At 37.3% G+C, this 27,245-nt stretch overlaps 1 protein-coding gene across 3 annotated transcripts in view; it reads right to left on the bottom strand.

Moving 5' to 3' along the window:
- USH2A (usherin) overlaps positions 1-27,245 on the bottom strand; it is a 734,839-nt gene that overhangs the window by 179,124 nt on the left and 528,470 nt on the right. For all 3 annotated transcript variants that reach the window (XM_025927811.2, XM_086694483.1, XM_086694484.1), the window contains exons 48-49: positions 17,657-17,855; positions 13,753-13,921 (exon numbers count right to left, since the gene is read on the bottom strand). In XM_025927811.2, the coding sequence (XP_025783596.2) occupies positions 13,753-13,921; positions 17,657-17,855 (368 nt within the window). The remainder of the gene's footprint in view (positions 1-13,752; positions 13,922-17,656; positions 17,856-27,245) is intronic.

The following is a 27,245-nucleotide window of genomic DNA, read 5'->3' as shown; positions in this document are numbered from 1 at the left end:
TGCCTGGTGCCTTGGGATCAGAGTTTAAATTTTATAAATATCAATAGGCAGCACTTTTTTCTTTTTTTTTTTCCTTTTTTTTTCTTTTTTTGGTATGAAGATGCTTCTAAAAGACAGGAAAACTCCAAAAGACAAAAAAAAAAAAATAAATTTATTCTTTTAAGGATAGCTTAGAAAGGACTACCAACTTGGTGGATCTAAAATTCAAACTGTACTTCTCTCTATCTCATGACCCAACTCTCAGTCGACCTCCTCAGTTGACCTCCTTTATGAACCCTTGAACCTTCACTCTCTCCTTCCTCTTGCTTTACTCCTCTTCTTTTTCCTGCACCTTCAACAGACCCTCTTCCTTTTCTTCTACTTCCCCTTTTAAAACATATCTTTATCCCTGGACAATATCTCTTCATGTTATGCTGCGATCTGTGGTCTGTGAGTATATACACCAGCCTGGCAGGTCTTTTAGTTCTAAGCCTTGGATGGTCCAGATAAGATTTAAATAATCTAGTTAATGACTTACCAAGCCTTCTTTTTAAAAAAAAAAATTTTTTTTAATGTTTATTTATTTTTGAGACAGAGAGAGACAGAGCATGAACAGGGGAGGGGCAGAGAGAGAGGGAGACACAGAATCTGAAATGGGATCCAGGCTCTGAGCTGTCAGCACAGAGCCCGACGTGGGGCTCAAACTCACAGACCGTGAGATCATGACCTGAGCCGAAGTTGGACGCTTAACTGACGGAGCCATCCAGGCACCACAACCAAGCCTTCTTAAAAGGAAGGCTCAAGCTCACTGAAGAATTTAGGATTGCCTTAGGAATTTATAGTCCTGGACTCCCTTATCAATTAGTTTATCTATGTGTGAGGTCAAGATATGCCAAAACTTTGTTAGTAAAAACAAGACAATTTGCTTACCAAAATGATATTAAAAATGTGGGACAATATTTATATAAAGAACAAAAAAACCAGATACTCTAGCAGGTATCCTTGAAGTCTTTCTTATCCATATTCATTGGTCAAAAATCCATCCTACCAGATGAAATGGACAAATTACTAGAAACACATAACCTAAAAGACGAATTATGAAAAAATAGAAATTCTGAATAGATGTATAACTAGTAACAAGATTGAAGCAAAGTCCAAACCTCCCAACAGAGAACAATTCTGGATCGATGGCTTCACTGGTGAAATTTACCAAACATTTAAAGAATTAGTACTAATCCTTCTCAAGGCACCTGGGTAACTCCGTGGGTTGGGTTAACTGTCTGACTCTTGATTTCGGCTCAGGTCATAATCTCACTGTTTGTGGAATCAAGTCCTGAGTCGGGCTCCACACTGACAGCACAAAGCCTGCTTGGTATTCTCTCTTTCCCTCTCTCTCTGCCTCTCTCCTCACACATGCTCTCTCTCTCTCAAATAAATAAACATTTAAAAAATTCTAATCTTTCTCACACTCTTCTAAAAAACTGAAGAGGAGTACTTTTTAACAAAATTTATGAGGCCAGGTTTAACCCTGATATTAGACAGACACTTCAAGAAAAAAACAAAACAAAAACTACAGACCAATATCCTGTATGACAATTGATGTAAAACTTCTCAACAAAATGATAGTGAACTGAATTCAAGAGCACATTTAAATGATTATACCACATTACCAAGTGGGATTTATTCCTGGGAAGAATGAAAAGATGATTCAACATATGAAAGTCAATCAATATGATATACTATTTCAACAGAATGGAGAAAAAAAAATACATGATTACCTCAAATGATGTAGACAAAGCATTTGACAAAATCCAACACCATCCTAGTATAAAAACATTCAACCAAGTAGGAATGGAAGGAAACTACCTCAACATAACAAAGGATGTGTATGAAAAACCCACAACTAACATTATAATCAGCAGTGAAAGCTTTTCTTCTAAGATCGGGAAGAAGATGAGGCTGTCAGTTTTTGCTACTTCTATTCAACATAATATTGAAATAGATAGCCAGCCAGAGCAGTTAGGCAGGACAAAGAAATGAAGGACAGCCCAGTTGAAATGGCCTAAGAAAAATTATCTCTGTTCACAGACTATATAATCTCATATGTAAAAAAAACCCTAAAGATTCCACCAAAATCCTGTTAAAACTAATAAAAGAATTCAGCAAAGTTGCAGAATACAAAACCAATATGTAAAAATTAGTCGTGTTTCTTTTTTTTTTTTTTTTTTTTTAACGTTTATTTATTTTTGGGACAGAGAGAGACAGAGCATGAACGGGGGAGGGGCAGAGAGAGAGGGAGACACAGAATCGGAAACAGGCTCCAGGCTCCGAGCCATCAGCCCAGAGCCTGACGCGGGGCTCGAACTCAGGGACCGCGAGATCGTGACCTGGCTGAAGTCGGACGCTTAACCGACTGCGCCACCCAGGCGCCCCAAATTAGTCGTGTTTCTATACACTAAGAATCAACAATCTGAAAAGGAAATTTTTTTAAAAGCAATTCCATTTAACATAGTATATAAAAAAAAAACCCACTTAATAATAAGCTTAACCAAGAAAGTGGAAGACTTACACACTGAGAAGTACAAAAAACTGATGAAAAAAGTTAAAGAAGACATAAATAAATAAGACATCCCATGTTCATGAATCAAAAGACAATATTGTTAAGACATCAATACTACCCCAAATGATCTATAGAGTCAAGGCAATCTGTATCTAAATCCCAACAATATTTTTTGCAGAAGTAGAAAATATATCCTAAAATTGCAATGGAATCTCACGGGATCCTAAATAGCCAAAACAATCTTGAAAAAGAACAGAGTTGGAAGGTCTCATACTTCCTGATTTCAAAACTTACTACAAAGATACAATCAATACCACAAAGATACAGTTAACAATCAAACAGTGTGGTCCTGGTACAAAGATAGACAGATAGACAGATGGAAAAGAATAGACAGCCCAGAGATAAAACCTTACAAAATGACCAAATAATTTTCAACAAGGGTGCCAAGACCATTTAATGAGGAAAGGACCATCTTTCCAACAAATACTGCTGGGAAAAGTAAATATCCACGTGCAACAGAATGAAGTTGAACACTTACCTTATACATACACCATATACAAACATCAACTCAATGTGGATCAAAGGCCTAAATGTAAAAGCTAAAACTATAAAATTCTTAGAAGAAACATAGGGGGAAAGCTTCACGACATTGGATTTGCAATAACTCTTGAATATGAGATCAAAAGTACAAGGCAACCAAAGAAAAGTGGATGAATTGCGCTTCATAAAAACTTAAAAGTGTTATGCATCAAAAGACACTATCAACTGAGTCAAAAGGCAACCCATGGGAGAAGACACTTGTAAATCATATAAATAATAAGAGACTAATATCCAAAAAGTCTAAAGAATTGCCACTTAACAACAAAAACACAAACAACCCAATTAAAAAAAAAAATGTCTAAAGCACTCTTATAGACATTTCTCCAAAGAAGATATTCAGATGACCAGTAATCATATGGAAAGATGTTGAATATTATTAATTATTAGGTAAATGCATATCACAATCACTATCAGATTACTTCATACCCAGAAGAACAGCTATTATAAACAAACAAACAAACAAACAAAAAACCCACAGAAAATAATATGTTAGCGAGGAATTTGAGAAATTAGAACCCTTGCACATAATAAACTTGCACATTGCTGTTGGGAATATAAAGATTTTTTTTAAATGTTTATTTATTTTTGAGAGACAGAGGAAGACAGAATGCCAGCATGGGAGGGGCTGGGAGAGAGGGAGACACAGAATCTGAAGCAGGCCCCAGGCTCCAAGCTGTCAGCACAGAGCCTGATGTGGGCTCAAACTGACAAACCATGAGATCATGACCTGAGCTGAATGAAGTCAGACACTTAACCGACTGAGCCGACTAGGTGTCCTATTGTTGGGAATATAATATGGTGTAGCTTCTGTGAAAAACATTCCAGCAATTCCTCAAAAAAGGACACACAATTTCCATATGATCCAGGAATACCACTTGTGGGTAGAAAGCTAAAAAAAAAAAATAATAATGGAAAGCAGAGACTCAAACAGATATTTGTACACCAATGTTCATAGCAGTATTATTCACAATAGCCATAAAGTGGGAACAACCCAAATATTCATCAACAGGTGAACGGATAAACAAAATGTGGTGGATACATACTATGGAATGTTACTCAGCCTGAAAAGGAATATGATTCTGACATATGCTACAACACAGATGAACCTTGGAAACATTACAGTAAGTGAAAGAACCAATTACAAAATGGCAAATATTATATGATTCTACTTATATGAAATACCTAGAGAAGTCAAATTCATAGAGATGGAAAACGGAATGGTGGTTGTGAGGGGCTGGAGGTAAAGGACGATGGGGAGTGAATGTTCAATGGGTACAGAGTTTCAGTTTAGGAAGATAAAAATGTTCTGGAAACAGTACTGGTCCTGACTGCACAACTACGTAAATGTATTCAGTGCTATTAAACTGTGCACCTAAAACTTGTTAAAATGATAAACTTTGTTATGTCTCCTGTAATGCCCCCGATTTCAAATCCGAGAGACCACCAAGGAGCTGATACCGATGCAAACGCACGAGGGTTTATTTGCAAGCTCGAGCTTGGGCCCAAGTATACCCGACACAGCGGAGCAGGGACTTGGACCCCTAGGTTAAGAGGCATAGCAGTTTTATAGGGGCCAGTGGCCAATGAGATTGTAACACACACAGAAAGTTGCATAGTCATGTCAGTCCACACGCAGGTGGCCAATTGAATTACATTTTACCCTATAGTAATTATTTGAACTAGCCTATCACTCTGGTCAGAATTGGCACACAAGTTTGGCGGGCAAAAGGCGGGGTTTACATTCTTTGGTGGTTAGGGGTTCCTCATTCTGTATGAGCCGGTTTCCAGTAAGGGTGTGCTCAGTGGCTTGACTAGGGTGGGGGAGTGTCTTAAGCAATAAGTAGGTCATGCGGGGGTTATACATGAGATGGTGGGTGTAGCACAAAATGGAGTTAGTCTTGCTCTGCTTGTCCAGGGGTAGGGGATTTTTGTTAAATTCCTTGGGTCCCACACTCCTTTACCACAATAAAAAAGTCCAGTTCCATAAACAGGGGAAACATAATTCCATGCCTGGCTTCAACAGACCACTTAGCTACCACCAGGAATACTCTGGCCTCAAGAGAAATCAAGACTTCATAATTTCTCAGAAAACAGAAGATAGGTTAGTAGACTGTGCCTTCTCTAAATCATAAGAGCTTGGTGAGCATTTGGAAGATACTTTGGCTCAGAAAAAAAAAAAAAAGAAAAAAAATAGATTAAGAGCTTTTCAGATTAAGCAATTAGATAAAGCAAAAAACAAGGACACATCTATGTCTAGTCTAAAAAAAGACAACTGTCATTATTATAAGAAAAAGGCCATTGGAAGAACATTTGCTCTACTTTAGCTAGAAAGAGAGAACCAAAAAAGGAAAAAGACAAAACACTGATAAAACAACCCCTGTCTGTGAGAGTAGCTGCTCTGGTCAATTCATAACTGCCTTTAACACAAAAAACAGAACTTTTCATGCAGTTATAGAAATAGAAGTTTTCATATGTAATTAATATTGGGGCTACATGATCTACCATAAATTCTACTATATTTCTTTTTTTTAAATAATTTTTAAAAATATTTACTTATTCTTGAGAAGGAGAGAGTGTGAGCAGGGGAGGAGCAAGGAGAGAGAGGGAAAGACAGAATCTGAATCAGGCACCAGGCTCTGAGCTGTCAGCACAGAGCCCAATGTGGGGCTCGAACCCAGAGACCACAAGATCATGACCTGAGCCTAAGTCAGATGCTTAGGTGACTGAGCCACCCAGGCTCCCCATTTACTATATTTCTATCATTCCTTCCTAGGAATAAGAGATAGAAATTTCAAATGCCTTTCAGACTCTGTCTTTGTCTTTGTCTTCTCTGTAATCAACACTTTTTTGTTACTTAGTAATTCTACTCTGGTGCATCTGATGGGAGGAGATCTACCTTGTAAATGGGATGCCAGTATTTTTTTTTTTTAATTTTTTTTTTCAACGTTTATTTATTTTTGGGACAGAGAGAGACAGAGCATGAACGGGGGAGGGGCAGAGAGAGAGGGAGACACAGAATCGGAAACAGGCTCCAGGCTCTGAGCCGTCAGCCCAGAGCCTGACGCGGGGCTTGAACTCCCGGACCGCGAGATCGTGACCTGGCTGAAGTCGGACGCTTAACCGACTGCGCCAGCCAGGCGCCCCGGGATGCCAGTATTAAATGTGGACCCAGAAACCTTTCTGGAACTCCCAGAAGAATCCCCAGCCTGTAATTTGATGATGGCACAGATTGATTATCTAATACCTGATGCCTTCATGATCTACATTTCATATCTTGAATCTGTCTTCAAGAGACTGTGGGTCAAGGAGTATTTAGATATGGGATTCATAGAGGAGCCTAAACCCTTAAAGGTCTTTATAAATCTGGCTATGTCCTTCTTGAAACTGGCTAAAAATCCACTAAAAAAATTGCTGTTGAAGAAAATCAGGTCCATTGTATCCACATACCTTCAGAAAAGACTTGTTATTCCCCATAGTAACTCTTATAATATCCTATTTGTTCCATCAAAAAGATAAATGACTGTATACCATTTTGTCCAAGATTTTAGGGTCATTAACAAGATTGTGCCTCCTCACTTCCTGTGGTTCCCAACCTAATACTATCCTCTCTTTAATCCCTGAGACAGTTGCTTAATTTAGAGTAATAGAAGTATTCTCAACAGTTTTTCATTTACTCTTGCACTCAGACTTGCAGTATCTTTTTTAATTCACTTGGGATAGCTATGCCCCAAGAGTTTATAGAAATGCCACTTTAATTCTCACAACTATTTAACCTTAACCTTAGTGTGGTAAGCAGAATATGACCTCCCACAGATGTCCATGTACTAATCTCTGGAACCTGTGACTGTGTTATGTTGTATGGCAGAAGGGGACTAAAGTAGCAGATGGAATTAAGTTTGATAATGCTATGTTAGAAAGGTTTGAATGGCCACTGTAAGCCTGGAAGATGGAAGGAGGCCACTAGGCAAGGAATGTGGGCAGCCTCTGGAAGGTGGAAAAGGTAAGAAGAAGGATTCTCTCTCCTAGAAGGGAAGGCAGCCTGGCTGACATTGATTTTCACCCAGTGAGACCCATTTGGAGCTTCTGACCTTGAGAAATGTCAGATATATAAAACTGTGTTGGTTTAAGCCACTAAGTTTCTAGTAATTTGTTACAGTTGCCCCAAGAAGCTCACATACTGAAGATACTGGATTTCCTCGTTAAAACTCCACTCTCACAGAATGTGTGGTTCACCTTCAGTTATGTTCCCCAGAAAGCTTGACAAATTGATTCTCTGTGTTTGTTGACAGTAGTAGCGCACAAAGGACACAGTTTCCAAGCATCCGTTTTTTCAGAACAAAGCATAGTTTCTAGGGTCTAGAGTTTAGACTGTGATGTCATGAAAAATGGGAAGTTTCTTTCTCTTTAAAGGTTGGAAGCTATTTGTGACTTCCCCAGTCAATTGCTAAAACTCAGCTTAGATAAAGGATTGCTTGGTCCCTTAGAATCAACAAGAATCAATGAGGATCTTTGGTCTCATAGGATCTCAATGTCCATTAGACATTTGATTCCTCGCTTTTATGAACTGGCTACCCTTTAATAGGATGTGATGAAAGTGGACACACTTGAGTCTTTGCTCTAGAGTAATTCCTAAGAGACTATCTTCTGTCACCTAAAGGATTCCTGTTAACCCCATTTAGTCTTATGCTCCCCAATTGCTATCAACTTTTCCTTCTCTTTGCACATGAAAGCTTTGGGGGTTCTAATTCAGGAGCTCAGTGGAAATCAGAGACATTGGACTCCCAGTAATATTACTTAGTTTAAGTAACTTAATGAAGGTCTAACAACTAATAAGTGAAACAGATGAGATGTGAAACCAGGCAGTTTGACTCCAAAGCCCATCATTCTTATCTACTAATTACTCAGCATCAAACCAGCAAGACCCTATACTGAATTTTGTTCTTTTGTTAAAATATGATCATAGACAATATTCCCTGAAATAAGGAGTCTAGTCTCTGGGACACTTTTGCTTGCTTTCTTTTAATACGAATTTTCAATGTAATTTTAATGGAGATGAATTTCCCTTCTTTCTGTTCTACCAATATACCAGAAAAATATATTAAGTTACATGTATGCAGTCATCACATTATTATATAACACAATATCTCTAACGATTCAATCTTACTTAAAACAGTTTTTAATGTTTATTTATTTTTGAAAGAGAGAGAGAGACACAGGTGAGCTGGGAAGGGGCAGAGAGAAAAGGAGACACAGAATCCAAAGCAGGCTCCAGGCTCTGAGCTGTCAGCACAGGGTCCAACGTGGGGCTCAAGCTCATGAGCCATGAGATCATGACCTGAGCTGAGGTCCAACACTTAACCGACTGAGCCACTCAGGCACTCCAATCTAATTTCAATCATGCAAATTTCAATCTTGACTAATGGGGTGACTCGATCTTGTTTCTACGTCCTACTTTTCTTATTTATAAAATGGAAATTGAATTCTAAGGTGTACTACTTAAACATTTTTTTATTTAAAAAAATCATACATTGAAAATTGGCCTTTTTGGGGACACATAGCTCTATGAATTTTAACACAGAAATACAATTAGGATACAAATGAACTTCAACTCCCCCCAAAACTCTGTGCTATTCTTTCAGTCACAGTCTCCTCCCACCCATCAGCCTTTGGCAACCACTGATTTGCTCCCCTTCGCTAGAGATTGTCTTTTCATTTGGGTAGGCCACACCAATGTACTCTTACAATAAGTAACTTTCTGAAATTGGCTTTTTTCACTCATCATAGTATTTTTTTATTACTAGTAATAGATCATAGTATCTATGTATTACTAGTTTGTTCCTTTTAATTGCTGGGCAGTCTTCCTTTGTGTGGATATACCACTGTTTGTTCATTTACCCACTGAGGGACATTTGAGTGGTTTCTGGTTTTTGGCAATGATGCGTAGAGCTGCTATAAACATTTGTGAGCAGGTCTTTGTGTAAACATAAGTTTTCATTTCTCTAGGGAAAATACAGAGTGGGCCAAGGCATAATCAGTTTTCTCTCAAAATACGAATTCCTAGAATGCAAGGGGCAGTTGGTTTAGTTGATAGTCTTTGAAAGGATCCTATAACATGGTATTTATAAGCAGAAGAAAATTCTAAATTTTTAATGATGAATCTACTAGAGGCCAATGAAGGAGGAATGAGCCTACTGTGACTAGTAAAGTTACTGTACTTGTTATATTCCTTTGGGTAAAAGGACTTTCAAATTTGGTCTTGAATGTGGTTGCCCCTATTTTTTTAAATCTCCTTAGCCAGAGAGCAGTCTCTTCTTGACAAACTTTCTTTAACATAATGTGTCACATGGGCCAGGGGCAGCACCAGTTAATTAAATATCACTTAGGACAACAGTGGGCTTAGAAAAAACATATTGTCCGTATCTATCTATCTATCTATGTATCTTGGGGAAAACTAACATTTTTTAAAGCCAGTTTGAGGATAACAAATATTAATTGGTTTAAATATTTTAGCTACATTTCCTCGAATCCCTCAGAATCTTACTCAGTTACTGACAGAAGAAAAGGTTTTATAAAAAGAGATGTGGATTATATCAATGAGAAGCAAAACTGAATTTTTTTCCCCTCAAAAAAGGTCTATTAGACATAAGATACAAGGATCAGTCACCTTCTCATTAACCTCTCAAAATGAATCTATTTCACGACAGGCTTAAAAATGTTTTCTCTCTAAAAGCTACCATGCAGCCTTAACAGTTAATTGTTATTCTTATCAAAGAATGACCCACATTAACATTTAGCTTGAGGTCATTAGCATATTTATAAAAAAAAAAAGAGGAGTGGAATAAGCATTCTTTCCTCTGCCACGCTTTGTTACAGGGTGCTGTGAAGGCAAGTTGTGAGAAAAAAAAATGAAGCAAATATTATTAACCAATATTTCAGACTTATCTGTAAATATCAAAATGCCTGTACCCATCTCAGCCTTGAAGTGACAGAGTACTGATTGAATTTTAATTGCATTTAGATACAAGATGGCTTGGGGTCACTATGCTTTCTTTCTTGATGTAAACACTGTTAAAGTAGTTAACAAAGACCATTGGCTGAGCATAGAGGTTACAATATAATCTCTTCATTTGGGTACATTGAGATGAATGATTACGGCAAAACACTCTCTTTGTTTATTCCATGAGATTGGATTTTTTTTCCCTTGATACCATGGTAGGCATTCTAATACTGTGAAAAATGAACTAGTTAAAAGGAGTCCAAACTGGGCCATGCTCAACAGTTTGGAAGATACTAAAATGTTTGAGGTTTGAGTGAGCATGTGGCGTATGTGCATGTCATATACAGATGATGAAGGTTTTAAAAACTCTGTGTCAAGGGGAGTGTAGGCAGCTCAGTCAGTTGCACACCCAACTTTGGTCCAGATCATGATCTCACAGTTCATGGGTTCTAGCCCTGTGTGGGGCTGTGCTGACAGTTAGGAGCCTGGAGCCCAGGTCAGGTTCTGTGTCTCCCTCTCTCTCTGTCCCTCCCCCACTCACGCTCTGTGTCTCTCTCAAAAATAAATAAACATTAAAAAAATTTTAAAAACTCTTGTTTCAAAAGTTACTTACCAAAAAGTTGTGAATAATGTCAGTAAATGGTTTAGTTCATTTTTTAGGGAGAAAAAAGTTAAATTTTATTTTCTTTTTTTAAAAAGATCATTTTCTTAGTTTGAAATCTGACACGTTGTTAGGATTGAAAAGGTGACAGGCAAATCTCCTAAGAGTTAATAGCCGTGATGGGTGCAACCAATTATTTTTCATCAAGTCAAAGGGACAGAGAATATTTTCTCAGAGTGTAAACAGTTAATTACAAATCCTAACATCAAAGATTTTAATGTGACTTAGAAATAAAAACACCATTATCTAACTCTCTGCTAGAATTAGAGAAAAGCCTGTGTGATCCATTGGTCTGAGCAACAGGAAGAAAACAACAGAACATGCCCGTCTCATCTATTTAATTATATTTTTCAGGGCAACTTTTTGCCTGGGAGGGAAGACAGGAAATGTAGTTGAAAACTCCCCAAGTGCAAACTATTTTGAGAGAGTAACACATTTGGTAGAGTTTGATTAGTTGCTAACGCTATGATTTCCAGTATAAAGAAGTTAACCATTTTCTACAAAATCCTTATTTTCGTCACCATTGTGTTTTCTTACTTGGAAGATCTAGTTGATTAAGAGTTATTCAATTATGAAAGTATTTTTGCAAGAGAATAAGATATAATGGTATGGTTGTAAAGACAGATTTTTCTATTAATATTAAGGAAAAATTAAGAAGAGTAGAGATTCTCTGCTTTGAATAAACTTGCATGGTATTTAGTTACCTCACCTTTCCTTTTTGCTCCAGTGTTTTGCCAAAGAGATGCTGGATAAGACAATTTCTCCTTTTACTTATGCTGGGCAAATGTATTTATGCCAAACACAAGGTAAAATACCCGAATTAAGTAGATGTTTGGCATAAATTTCATGTTAAACTAGATATCTCAAAGCATTCAGCTTTTCCTGGGCATCTGAACACTTAACTTTCTTCTCTTTGCCTCATATCCATTTTCTGTGCTTCTGAAGACATAGGCATTAAACTTAGGTGGTAGGAAAAAAAATCTGTATTGTCAATGGCTTTTCCAGGATAAACAGTAACTGCCAATGACGATAGTGAAGATATTTAGAAGTCTGGAATAGTCATTTTAAAAACTATGTTAATACATATTAACATATATTTGTTATGTAAGAGTAACTATTTTGCCTCTCTTTTTCCCCCATATTCATTTGCTTTGTTTCTTTGATTCCACATATGAGTGAAATGAGATGGTATTTGTCTTTCTCTGACTGACTTATTTCAGTTAGCATAATACTCTCTAGCTCCATCCACGTTGTTGCAAATGGCAAGACCTCATTCATTTTTATGGCCGAGTAATATTCTATTGTATATACCACATCTTCTTTATCTATTCCTCAGTCCATGGGCATTTGGGCTCTTTGCATAATTTGGCTATTGTTGATAATACTGCTATAAACATTGGCGTGCACAAACTCTTAATTACAGAGCGTAAACTGAGGGTTGCTGGAGAGGAGGTGGGTGGGGGGGTGGATTAAATAGGTGATGGGTATTAAGGAGGGCACTTTTTGTGTTGAGCACTGGGTGTTTTATGTAAACTAATATTGTACTGTATGTTAACTAACGGGTATTTAAGTAAAAACTTGGAAAAAAAAAGTAATAAAGTAAATAACAGATTTCCGCCCTCCCTCCCTCCCCCACCCACCCAAAAAGAGTAAGTAGAGTAGAGCATGGGTTTTGGAAAGACACACTGAAACGTGTCCACTCCCAGCTATGTGAATCTGGCTATGTTATTGACCCTTTCGGAACTCGTTTCCTTGTTTGTAAACTTTGGAGAAAATGCCAATCTCCTAGTTGTGAAAAGTATATAAGGTATCATAAGTAAAACCTTTAAGTACAGAACCTACCAGAGACTTTGTGTTTTATAAATACCAAAGGTTATTGTCTTTATTCTCGATTGCATTCACTGGACATTGTGTAGTTGAAAGTTGGACAATGGTTTATTCAGTCAGCTGATAGAAATAAAAAAAAATAGGGTGAGGAGGGAAAGATCCCTGTTTGCTATTCTTTGCTGCAACCCTCTTTTTGCCCTACCTCGCCTGATAGTGGACTAGTCTCAGAATTTGGGTTTCTGATACATCCGGGAACAATACATAGTCCAGAATAGAAATGGAAGACATGAAGAATGGCTTCATGCAGTGGAACACTTAGAAATTCATAGAATTTATGGTGAAAATTTTTAGCCACATGATTGAAATAAAGTCACAAAATAAGAGAGTTATCCAGGTCTGGATATATTTCCTTATGTAGTAGATACTGTAAGTCCCTTGTATTCCCTCTCTTTTTTGTACCTAGTCTTGCTTAGATTTCAACAAAGCCGAGGGAAGAAATTATATTTAAAGCAGGCCATTGGCTATGTGTTAGTCATTGAGTTTTTGTTGTTTAGGTGCTTGAAGCAGCTGGCTGGCATGAGTCATGTGTTGGCTTTTTCAGCTTCCCAGATTACCGTTGTAGGGGCCAAGGGCAGCCTCCCCAAAATGAGCCACACTGGAGAGAAGATTATTTTGAGTTGAAGGCAACTGAGACTTTGCAGGCTGAAGAGAAACTTTTGTCCCTCCCTTAACTACATAGAATAATCTAAATTGGGGGTCTTTCCCAGAATAAGGGTTATTAGCAGAGATAAATTGCATCTGAATGACCCATCTATACAGCAGGGCAAACATCTAATTACCAAACATCTATTCTTCTTTCTACTGCCCTGTGAAGTGCATTCCTTTCCTCTGATGTCTCAGAACCCTACACCCTTACCCTTAGTTCAGAATGACGTGTATACTTCATTTTGCCTGGCTGCCGTTGGAATTTCCATGTCTGTGCAGATTTCTCGTACATATGGCATTAAAGTGGATTTTCTCCTGTTAATCTGCCTCGTGTCAATGTGATTTTAACGCAGCTAGAGGGACCTTGAAGAGGACAGGAAGTCTTGCTCCCTGACGCTGAGCACACCCGGAAATGATTCTCACCTGGTAGAATTCTGATATAATACCCAGAGCAGCAGTGATGATTTGGTTGAGCCTCTCGTATTCGGCCACCACAGCAAACCCCAGTTGAATTCAAAACGAATGGGATATACTTCTCTTCACAACAGTGGTGCCCAGGCTGGGGGTCATGGAGGACTCCATTACAACAAACCTGAAGTTGGGAATTGGGATTAAAGAAATATGAGCACAATTCAAAGTACTATACCATCCTATCTCACTTGATACAATTATGTTCTAATAGGCCTTGACCTGAGACCAAATGTAGTACGGTATTGATAAAAATTCAGAAGTTTGAAAAATGCATTTCTCCAGCATCATTTAAATTCTATAAATGCTATCTGATACCATGTAACTTTTTAAGACTTTAAACATGCTTTGTGCTCTATTATATTATCACACTCTATACATATGAATTATCCTTTGAATGTCAGTGCTCCCAATGTAAAGAAGATTTAGAATTGTAAATGAATAATTACCTTCATATATATGTTTTTATTTTAATGACTGTTTAATTTGAAAATACATTTATGGAAACCTGTCTCTCACTGATCTTTCTTTTCCTTTTAATAAGTAGTATTATCCTTATAATTTAGATGATCACTTATTTATGAAGCCAATCTTCAGACAAGGAAGTCTCAATAGTCTAACATTTATATATATGTATATGTGTGGGTATATATATATATATGTGTGTGTGTGTGTGTATATGTGTATATGTATATGTATATATATATATATATATATATATATATATACATGTATATATATGTATATATATATATATATAGGCCACCACATTAAAAAAAATTATATGGAAATTAATTTTGAAAAGCCCTTTAAATAATGTTTTGTTTTTTTTTCCAGGAGCTGTAGAAGAAATTATGTGCTTGAACAATCAAATAATTATTTGCTTGCTCACTTGAGGTCTGAGAGACTGACACTCCGTATATATAACAAATCAAATGCTAAATAATTGCTGAAATGTAGCCTCAGAACCTACACTTGGCATAAGTCACATTAATTAGATAGAAGCTTCCTGTGGCAGACAACGGCAACCACTATTTAAGAGGTGTTTCTCTTTTTCCATTTTTGCACATTGCTATTTCTAGCTTGTACCCACATATGATTCAAGCTAAATATGAGGCAGTAGAATGTGGACTCTCTAAGTCTTCATAAGGGCCACTAGCTTGGGACTTCATTCATTTTTCAAAAATCATCAAAGATCAAAGAAACAGGGCCCTTAAAAATCAAAGTCTACCCTGTGGTTTGTCAGCTAGCCATACTAAACCAACTGTAATGAATTTCTTTTTCTGTATTTAGTTATTAGCAATGAGGATTCAAAATTAGTTTAATGTCAAAGATACACCGGGTGATTCTTCTCTTTGATGTCATACCCTGTATGAAAGGTGAATTTTGAAATCATGCCCCATCTTTAAGACTTAAGCAAAATTTTTTTATGTGTTTCTTTGAGATTTAAGGATGCTGGTCATTTTTGCTTTCAGGGTAAAACAACACATGCCTTCCTCTTATTTTTTGACAGGGACCTAAAATCTTGTCCTTTGTTATATGGTCTCAAAGTATTTGTTAAAGTCCAATTCACATAGAGTGTGTTTCCAGATACTTAAGCACATCCAGCCTTTTCTTTTAGCAGGCTTGTCTAGTACTTACATTTTCTTGTGATACTTTCACTGAAATGTTTATTTAAATTTTTTAAAATGTTTTTATTTATTTTTGAGACAGAGAGAGACAGAGCATGAACAGGGGAGGGGCAGAGAGAGGGGGAGACACAGAATCTGAAGCAGGCTCCAGGCTCTGAGCTGTCAGCACAGAGCCCAATGCAGGGCTTTAACTCACAGACTGTGAAATCATGACCTGAGCTGAAGTCGGACGCTCAACCAACTGAGCCACCCAGGCGCCCCATCACTGAAATGTTTATTAAGTGATGATGGCCCCTGAGAATTGGCTCTTTCAGGGGCGCCTGGGTGGCTCAGTCGGTTAAGCGTCCGACTTCGGCTCAGGTCACGGTCTCACAGTCTGTGAGTTCGAGCCCCGCGTCGGGCTCTGTGCTGACAGCTCAGAGCCTGGAGCCCATTTCAGATTCTGTGTCTCCCTCTCTCTCTGCCCCTCCCCTGTTCATACTCTGTCTCTCTCTGTCTCAAAAATAAATAAACGTTAAAAAAATTAAAAAAAAAATATTCTTAGAATTGGCTCTTTCAATTCCATTGCCATTCTCAAGCTCCTTTAGACACATGAAATTTATGCCCTTTTTCTAACCCCCTTAGGTTTAGATCATTGGTGGTTCCCCAAAATGAAATTTTAAGCAATCGTTTCTCTTGGGAGGTCTCCATATAAACAGAATATTTCTTAATCTATTAATTCAGTCTTCAAGTTAGCTGCCTCAGGAAACCTATATGGAAATTTTATTAAGTTGAGCTGATAAATGTGTACCTAATATTTGAAGAGACTTTTGCTTATCTTATGGTTTCCCAAAGCAAGTCTGCAATCTAGTGATTCTCAAAATATGGTTCCTGGAACAGATCCTGGCTGGTTTAGTATGGCTACCAGAGGCATCAGCTGGGAACATGTTAGAAATGCAAATTTTCATGCCCCGCCCAAGATTTCCTGAATCAGAACTTCTGGGGCTGGGACCTGCTATCTGTGTTTTAACAAGCCCTCCAGGGTCTGATGTGCACCAGGGTTTGAATACATGGTAAAGTTTGTATGCGTATTTAAGTCCTCCTGGTATTTAAAGTGATTTAGCCAAAAAAATTCTTAGTCTCCTTTCTATCTCTCTCCAACCTCTCACTCAAGAAATACATATTCATAGTGAACTCTAAGCAGAAATTTACAAACAATTGCTTTCTATTGAGATTTTAATTGACTTCCTTTACTCTTTTACTGTCAATATCTGTGTGTGTCCTTAATCCTTAAAATAATAAGCCTTTGCTTAATGCATCAAAGATTTCTTTCTTTCTCCTAGAGAACATTTTTAATAGGCAAATTTATTCCAGCATTTTTCCCTTCAGAAATACTAAATTTTATTTTATTTTATGAATGTATGTTTATCAGACAGTGTACATTTAATGGCCTAAAGTAATGTAAAACCAAGTCATAATGACAATTCTGGAGCCTAAGTGTCAAAAAAAAAAAAAAGTGTAGTTAGTAACTGCTAGTTTTATAACATTTCTTAGATGATAACTACTGTTTGGCCAGTGTCAGCTGTAATAATTTGTATTTTGATCCATATTGCTTCAACAACTCACTTTCTTAATTACTGTGTCTTTCTGCAGTGAATCTTTTGAATTTAGCAACAGCTTTAGTCATTAAATGTGTGATGTTGTTGTTGACAAATAGGAACATTATTTCATTATATGAAATCCTACCTTCAAACTAAGGATTTTCTGCATCGTTTGTCAATAAAACCCATTTACAAACTCCTCTGTCTGGCTGTATTATTGATCTGATTCCTAAACGGCAACTAATATGAACATTAATCTGCAAATGGCCATAATTTTAAAATATTTCTGACAAACCATGGAAGGTCCTGTTCACAGTTACTCATCAGTGTCAGGTAAACAAACACCCACTTGTAGCTGAATGGATTTGTTGTAAAGAAAATTCAAGTCATTCAATCAAACACAAAGTCGGGAGTTCCTTACCATTTCGATAAACTAATATTTCCTGTGAAGATGATGAAAAACGAGAAGGCTAAGATGCTCATGAGGATGACAGGGTTTTTATAAGCATCCTTTCTTTTCCACGGGGTCTTCCTGATAGACTAGTGGAAAAATTGATCGTGACAAACCATGGTTTAAGAAGCAAGTTATTTCACCTGGAGTGTTTAGTGAGAAAATCATATTTCAGTGACTCATTTGAAAAGATATACCTTAGCTTCAGGAGAATAACACTTGTGTCCACAGATAGCTTTCGGTTTTTGACACTTCACTGCCTTGCAGAGATCACTACTGTGGTCCTTCATTAACTTCCGGGTTTTAGGGCACGAATGCCACGTTTTACGTAAGAGATCATATCCGAGAATGATGCCATTTGGCTTCCCTGGAGACATCCAATCAACTTGAAGGGATCTGCAATGGATAGAATAATCAATAACTCTGAAAAGACAACATTTAACATTGCTGCCATCGGCTTCATGTACTCTCAATTAATCTTCGAGATTGGTCAAAAGGTCCATTTTGTCAACAATTTCTTAATTAAAAAGCTGAAGCCAAAGAAGTTATATACTAATGTATAATATGCTCATATATGTTACTACCAGATAATATGTTTGGAGAATCAATGAAAACTAAGTAAGCTTTTGGGAGGATGACAAATGGCAAGAGTCCAGTGATCTCCCACTTTAAATTTTGGAGACCAGAAGAAAGTACCATTGTTTTGGCTAATCAGGAAAATCAACTGAAAATTTTGGTTTTATAAGTAAAATTAAGCCACAAGTAATAAGACTTGGTAAGTAGCGTGGAAATTAGAACAGGTGGCAGACCTAATCTCTACTTGAAATCACCTTCTCCTTTGCCAGCCCAGACTAGCGATGTGTCACATAGTTGCCCAACGATATGCAACTATAAAACCACAGTGGAAGCCTCGGAAGGTTCCGAGGCAATTTCAGCTTTCTTGGCACAGCCACTACTTTTCCCCTTTCTCTTCCTTTCTGCTAAACACGATGTCTGGAACTTCAGTAATCATCTTGCAGCCACTTGAGAAAGATCAAAATCATCACAAAAAGGCCACCATGTTATTTGGGTAAGCTGAACCAATGCCAGCAATAATGTACAATCTCTACAACTATTTACTTAAACTTCTGTTGTTGGGTGTTTTGTTACATATAGCCAAAATAACTGCCCATATTGACAAAGTCTTGTTATCAATAGATAAACATATCTATTATTAAAAGTAATGGATAAATTTATTTATAAATACAACTTATAAATTTTATCAAATGATAAATGATAAAATTCCTCTCAATGCACTGTACTTTGATATACCTTAATTTTAACTTCTATAAACAGACTTGTTTCTCTAGTAATTCTTCTAATGTTACAGTCAGACATGTTTTGTGGTAAGGAAATATAGGAATTGTAAGTTTCCACAACAAATATCTTTACATTATAATATTCTAGGAGATGTGTGATTCTTAAAAATTGAGCAACAATTTCATTCTAAGTATGGGTATACTTTTCAGGGAGGGGTTGGTATGCAATGAGGGCATAATATCTGACTAAAACTTTATTGCACTTTCAATGATCTATTAATATTTCATTTGTTGAAATGAATGAAATCAGAACATCAAGCTTTCCAGTAGGAATCAGCCCTGAATAAAATGATTTACTCTCAGGTTAATGCTATAGAACTTTAATTCTGCACTTAGGACTACTTGCCAGAATGATACAACCTAAATGACATAGCCGTACTATCTTTAGTGTTTTTTAAATAAGCTCTATAAGCAGAATAAAGTTTTTAATAAAGCCCCAGAGATTTGGATATGACATATTCTTGCAATTTAGCATGGCAAGGGAAGCCTACTATTTGCAAAACACTAGGTAATGCAAAATAATAATTATTTTTATTCTCATTGTTTTCAGAAAAAGGGGTGGAACTCTGACATGCAAGATTAATTCTACTTTTATAATTCTAGAATTTCCAACTACAGCAACTAACCAAATGACAAATAGTTATAGGGCATTTTTATACAGAACACTCCAGTAGGTACTTCGAAGGAGAGCAAGCACATATAAGCTTAGTACCTATACTTTAAACTCTCCCAATAAAAATCTCACAATAACTCATGTGACCACTTTTCTGCCATTGTGCTAAATGGTATTTTTGTTATACCTTTCATTTTAAGAGGAAATATATCTTTACAGGCAAAATTACTGGACCCTATCAGAATTCCAAGTGACATCACATATTAGGAATTCAATTAAGACCAAACATTTACATTAAAAAGCAGCAGTCAAGATAAACCTTGACATTTTAATAGACTGCTAAAAAAAAGAAAATTATTATTTCATTTTCTTAGGGGTACAAACATAACACATTCACTAATAAGACTCTGTAGATAGGAAATTAATGTCACCTACAAGAGAGCAGTTTCATAGGTGACTTCTGTAGTCACCATTATTATTCTAAGGTCTTTGTCCAACTCTTAAAATTAATTCCACATTTTCCAGATACCTCTTTTGTATTCACTGCATAAGCAACTACAGGAAAGACTACATTTAAGTGACATTCAAAGGTCTGACTTTTCCACAAAAGCTGATGAACTAGGAAAGTCTAGAAAACACCATGCAGAATACCACACCATTGTAACTTTTCTTTCTAGCAGAGCAAAACTGTGAAGTGAGACTGCTTATATTTTTAGCGATAACATGAACAGTTTTGCTCTTGAGGATCTGAGTCTGAGGCACGAAGGTAAATGATCAAAGAAGAGTAGCGAGTTTAACACCTATACATCTCTCATTAGAACCAAGGAGAGTGACACTGAAAAACCTTTTGGTTGCTGATTTCAAAGGAAAGACATCTCTGAGAAACACGCACCATTATAAACGGAATTGGTGGTCTCATTCCTTTGATGTTTAAGAGCAAAAATAGAAGAAATGTTCTTATACCATAGGAATGAATGTTAAATATTGGGGAAACAAGCTGAAGCTTTTTGGTATAGATTAGTAAAGGTTGCATGCTCACACGGAAAAGTAAACCAACAGTGAATCCTTGAATGAAATATTTTGCAGATTTGTTCATAAAGTCATGATTAGAGTTTATTTAACTCCCAGAACATAAGGACTATGATTTAAGCTACCTTAATAAAGTTTCTGATGAAAACTACTATATCTACACACATTTTGATACATGGATTCATTGATTATTCAGACATTTCAGTTGGAGTTATTTCCTTTAATTATGTCACCCTGTTAGTAGATTTACTATTCTATCTCTGTTACTATTATCTACCACTGTAGTCACCACCACAACGATCATCATTTTCGGTCCTTACTTCAAGAAGTATAAACTAATATTGAGGATAGAAAGGAGTATGGGAAAATCATTTCTTTATCACCTACCTTGATACAGGTGAATATTAAAATGTTACAGGTCAGAGAAAATTTTATGAAGAATTAGGGTTCCCACTGGTATTCTTCAACATTTTATTCTATTATTACCATTTGGTCAAAATGTTCTTGTTTAAGCCAAAGGAAAAAAAAAATCTTCATATACCTTAAGATATCAATCTAAATTGCTATAAATTAAACAGTTCTGGATTCCTTGATCATGTTTATATAGACCCTTTTTTTTTCTACTCAACTTGGTCATTTTGGTCAATTATTTATGTAACACTCAAGTTCTTCAATTGTATTCCAGATTATGGCTATCATAAATGATCAAGTAACTTTTAATAGAGGACTAAATAAATGCTGCATGATGAAAATATTAACTCTCAGCTCTCAAATCAAGTCATTGAATATTTATCTATTAGAATGTTTAGCATAACTTGTAATAGGTGAAAAATCAAAAGACAAAACCTGTGTCCTTGAATAATAGGGAATACAAAACATGCAAACACAAAGCATGTAAATGCTATATGGCAATTTAAGTCAAGTATTTAAATGTGTTTAGGCTACAGATATTATAACAACACATAAGCAAAAGTCCTCTGTTCTAGACTAAACAATGAGGGTATCATGGAACAGATAGATTTGGACTTGAATTGGTAAATGAAGAAGGGAAGATTCTGTGCAGGAAAATCAACATAAGCAAATGTAAAGGGTGGGAATCAGCCTCAGTGTGTATGGAAGAGTAATGTGACCAACTTGATGAATGAATAAGCTACATCCAGCAAAGAGGAGGGTAAATTTGAAAAAAAGAAAAAAGTTGATGGAGTCCCTCAAACACTGTATTGAGTTTGATAGTGAAATAGTATGATTGTGCACTGTGTCACTCCTAGACTACAAAGCCTTATTAGAACTAACACCCTGACATGCTAGAGTGGAAGAGAACAGGGCTAGAGAGAAAGGTCAGTAAGCTACATTAGTAACTCAAGTGCAAAAGATTGTTGAATGGGGTTCCGCTCTTGTATGGGGATTTGAACTACAGCCCCAAACTGAGGATGACAGGTAATGAGTTCCTCCTTTTGAACATGGTAACTATTTCACTTCTAAAGGGAACAGCAAGATTCTGTTGAATCCCAAGGATAAAACTCTTTAACATTGACCTGTCACCCAAAACAACCAAAAATAAACAGAATTCTAGGAGAGTTTTAGAAAGTAGGAAATTTAGTGAGTATTTCTTAAGTACCTCCTATATGCCAGCCCTGTTCTTTACTCATCAGCGAACAAGACAGCTAAAGCCCCCTTTTTTCATAAAACGTACATTTTTCTGGGAGAAGAGGGACGGTAAAGAAACACATAAGTGTATCATACGTCAGGTTGGTGGTCTAGGAAGGACTGGTTCTTCTATGCAGAAATTCGACAGAAGAGGCGAATCAAGCCCGGAGGGGTTTCTAGGTGGAGGGAAAAGCTGTGAGGCAACCATGTGCTTGGCATGGTGAAGGGCCAGTGAATCTAATAGGGCTGGATTGGACTGCACACAAGATAGAATATGGGAAAACGAGATCCTAGGGTATAAGGAGGGTGGCATGGGTGTTTGCTGATGATGTAGGATTTTCTACAACACAGAAACAACTGGACTTGTTCTTGAGTGTGTTGGAAAGCCATCGGAAGTTTTGAGGCACAGAATGAAAGAGGAGTTATTTACATAGTGAAGAGTGGCATCAAACACACGCCCTAACCCCTGCTAACACCTAGGGTCGGACTGAGGAAAGCATTCCAAATATGTCACTTAGAGAAACAAGAGGCAGAGAAATTGGAAGCACTTGTTTCTCATGTTTGGTACTCGCTGAGTTATAGAAATGTCTAAACTCAGTCTGCTGCTGTCCTTGGAGGATAGTAAGGAGTTTGGGGAGAGCTTGATATTGATCTTGACAGTCTATACAAGCAGAGAAAAGATGCTTGACTCTCCATGAGAGAATCCTGACGGCTAGGTATTGTCCAAAGTAGCTGCAACAAAAAGGTAAAATAAAGAGTGCCTCATGGCACGGATCAATGAGCTTCACCGGAACCAGGAGATGCCTTGCGAGATGACTAGGCTTGAGCCAGCTTGAGGGTATACTGTTCATGATGGCAGCCTTCTAGGAAGAGGAGACTCCAGCAAGAAGAGTCCTTGGGATGCCCTACTCTGTTGGGACCACAAGAGATCAGCTATAGAGGGCAGCACTCGTGTCAGGGAAATTGACTATGTGGAGATCCTCTTGGGGCCTCACAAGGGAAATACAACTCTCCAGGAAAAGTGCCACCTGATATGCAGAGGGCTTTGAGGGTTGCCCAGTAATGGCAGTGAAACAATAACATTGAGAGGAGACACACTGGATCAAGGTGGATAAGAGGGAAAGAGCAAGGAGGAGGGAACAGACAAGCTGTGATCAGGCATGAGTCTGTGAAATGGTAGAATCTTTGAACCAGACTTGGGCTTAATAATTTGCTAGAGACAGAAAAGACTTTTTAATACTTGATCATGAATCTCAACTACCAAAGTGAGACTCATAACTAAAAATAATTCAAAAGCTATAAGATGTTTCTGAGAGGCTTTCAAGAGTCGAAGAGAGGGCAGCCAAAGGATTATGTATAAGGCAGCAAGCAGTGGGCAAAATGCAAAGCCTTTTCTTCTTTGTATCTCATTGAATTAAGACCCCTGCAGAAACAGGTTACATAAACTTAAATGATGAAAACATGAACCAGGGTGGTGGTGGTGGTGGAAATGAAGAAGAGAGACACATATAGGAAGATTGAGCAAACTCAGGGGATTAAAAAAATTCAAAGATAGATGTCAGTGATAATATGCAGGTGGTGGTGCATCTGTGAAAATGAATGTTGGAAAAGATGATGAGTTAGAGGAGAATGTACCGCTGAGGCTTGAGGTAGCAGATACTACTATGGAAAATCAATAGGCAGCTGCATAGATGAGACCAGAGTTTGGGGGGAAAACAGGGTCAGCAATTTTTGAGACATCAGAATGAATAAAAGTGTGACGTTTGAACTACCTGATGAGGAGGGAGAGTCTTTCTGTTCAGTCTCACAATTAATACTAGGATTTGGAATGGACCCAGTAAAAGAAGGAAATGGGTGTTCAGAGAGCAGGGTACAATGTGGTAGTTAAAGGCCAAAGTGAATTAGGAAGAGGGGGATTTTGCTGAGAGGCACAGTCGGCCTCAGTGACTGGCTTCTACCGGAGCTACAAGAGGTAGAGAACTTAAAGGAGTTTGGGAAGAGAGGGAGGTGAGAAAATGGAGGTATTGATAGCAGAGTCTTAAGAGACTTGAGGAGAACCTGGGTGGCTCAGTTAGTTAAGCAGCTGACTCTTGATTTCAGCTCAGGTCACAATCTCAAGTTGCATGAGATCACGCCCCAAGTTGGGCTCTGGGCTGACAGTGTGGAGCCTGCTTGGGATTCTCTCTCTTCCTCTCTCTGCCCCCCGGCCGCGACCCACACAAGTGTGCTCTCTCTCTCTCTCTTTTTTTTTTCTCTCTCTCTCTTTCAAAATAAATAAATTAACTTAAAAAATGAATAAATTCGATATTCTGTAAAGCCTTTTTTTTAATAATTGAATTTTTTAAATGTTTATTTTTGAGATAGAGAGACAGACAGTTAGTGGGGAAGGGGCAGAGAGAGAGGGAGATACAGAATTTGAAGCAGGCTCCAGGCTGTCAGCATAGATTCCCATGCCGGGCTTGAACCCACAAACCATGAGATCACGACCTGAGCCGACGTCAAACACTGAACCGACTGAGTCACCCAGGCGCCCCTTCTGTAAGGTCTTTTAATGAAACAATGTGTCTGATAAAGAAAACTCACTAGCCATTAAAAATGATACTTCCTGAATTATAAGACTTGATCGGATCTGTACAACAGTAGTAAATATACTTGAAACAATCTCTTTCAAGATGTCTTCCTGTATCCTTTAAATACTCTTAACAGAGGAGCACCTGGCTGGCTCAGTCCGGTAGAACATGCAACTCTTGATGTTGGCATCATAAGTTTGAGCCCCATGTTGGGCATAGGGCCTACTTTAAAAAAAAGACTCTGACAGAAATTCCAGTCCAAATTAAAATGTGTCTCCTGTTGTCCATATTGGTGAGGGAGGGAGTTTAGAATATGGGTGAAGAAGACTTGATGTGACATATTATATCTACAGCCCAACATCCTCTCTATTAAGAAAATAATAAAATAAATCATGATCTAATTTTTTTTCACACAAAATATAAAATTATTATTTCAGTGCTCAAGCTATCAGTCACTGAAAAATATCAGAGAGGGAAAATTAAGGATAGAAGAGATTCTCTGATAATACAAAAAAAATCATACTATAAAAAAAAATAGAGGCCTCAAAGTTTCACCCCAAATTTAGTGAGGTAAAAAGAGGAAAATTCTTATTCCACAACCTAAAACCTCTTTTGCCATATTCAACCCCAAGCTAAGTAACTTGAAAATTTAAGGGGATTTATAAATGATGATAGTGGTGTAACCTTCATTTAAAGACACGCAGCCTGTGCTGATTTCATAAAGGTTTCTGAAAAGTTGGTATGTAAAAATATCATTTATATCATTCAGTAGCTTCAGGCAAATTTTCCAACAATTATTTGCGAATGCTACAAAGACGTTATACCACAGACTCCTCGTCAATAATACAGCCCTGAATTGATTTGGAACAGAAAAAACTGCCATGGTGCCAATTAAAGACAATGAAAGACATGATCTGTGTTCTCGCTCTGCCTTCCTTTGACCCTTTCCCCTGGAAATGATGCATTTTGGAATACTAGCAGTAACTAATAAAATCTCTTTCTTGTTGACGTTCTTCTTCTTTTTTTTTTTTTTTGCTTATCTATTTATAGCTAAAAAGGCAACCCAATACAAGGGAAGCTGTCAGCTACTGTGTTTGTCATATTTCAGTCAAAGCCAGAGCCAGCCAGCTATCTACATCCACTGTAGTCTCTACATTCTCAAGGACCAGAATTAATGAATTAACTATTGATTAAATTCCACTCTAGCAAATCCACCAAGGCAAATAAATGAACTACCCAGGGCACATGTAGGCCATGGCCAGACATGTCCGGGCTATCGATCACTAGTTAGTATTCTTTTGGGATATAGAAGCAGCTGATGATAATATGACAAGTATGGAAAATGTGATGTAGAAACAGAGTTTGTTTCTGGAGAGGCAGCTTATAGAACTACAGGGGCTCGTGTGCTCTTTCCACATTTGGGTGCTATGGTGTCTTTGGGTTACATGTAATGGGAAAAACATGTATGAGTGGTTGTACAGTAGATGTCACGAGTCATAAGTTAAGGCCAAAACAAAAACGAGTTGAAGCATCCCATGCATATAATCAGACAGTCTGATATACTATCTGTATATGTTATTAAAATCCATGACAGGTAAATGTTACAGACTATTGTGCTTTACCAAAACTAAACATTCTAAGAAACAAATGTCTTATTAGAAACCAAATTATTTTAAATGCTATAGAAGTTAATTCAGTCTACTGACATTTTCTGGAATAATTTCACATTTGATTTTGCTCACTGCTAATATAAAAGAGATTTTTTTGAATCAAAATAAAAATATAACAAGTATACATTGCCAGACATATAATAAAATACACAAACAATAACATGCACATAAGAGGCTAACTACTTTGGTGTTGGTATAATTTTGATTAATGATTTGGCAGCCCAAAGCTGCTCATTTGAGTCCTGCCTCTGGAAAACGTTGCTCTTCTATGATGAATCGTTTTTAGAAAGGGAAGATTTCCCTTGCCAGTATCTGGTGGTGAATGATTTCTATCAAGACCTTTTTAGATTTTTGACCAAAAAAACAGGAAGGAAGGAAGGAAGGAAGGAAGGAAGGAAGGAAGGAAGGAAGGGAAGGAAGGAAGGAAAGAAGGAAGGAAGGAAGGAAGGAAGGAAGGAAGGAAGGAAGGAAGAAAGAAAGAAAGAAAGAAAGAAAGAAAGAAAGAAAGAAAGAAAGAAAAGAAAGTTGGTAAAGGGATTGGAATTAAAAACAAACAAACAAACAAAAAACGGTAGAGAGGGACTTTCTGAGGCCGGCCAATATGGAGTAAACCTATTATAGCCTCTCTCTGACTGAGTATCACTAAAAAGTGTGCAGAAATTACAAGAAGCAACCACCTGAGGATTCTGAAAAGTTAACAATAGAGGCAGATAAGGACGAGAGGGAAAAAAAATTAAAGGATGAATTTCTCATTGTTTCCCCTCTTTGATCTCCCATCTTTAATCCAAGAGCAGCCCCGGTGTAGAATTGTGCACTGGACAAGTAAAACCTATGTGAGAAACCCCATCTTTCTGGCCAGAGTACAAAAAGGCCTTACAAGCCAGAGGGTGTGAGGGGAA

This window comes from Puma concolor, chromosome E4 (assembly GCF_028749965.1).
Source record: "Puma concolor isolate L17-30 chromosome E4, mPumCon1.1.hap2, whole genome shotgun sequence".
Lineage (NCBI taxonomy): Eukaryota > Metazoa > Chordata > Mammalia > Carnivora > Felidae > Puma > Puma concolor.
The sequence above is the reverse complement of the archived record's forward strand: the minus strand, read 5'-3'. Positions and strand labels throughout refer to the sequence as shown.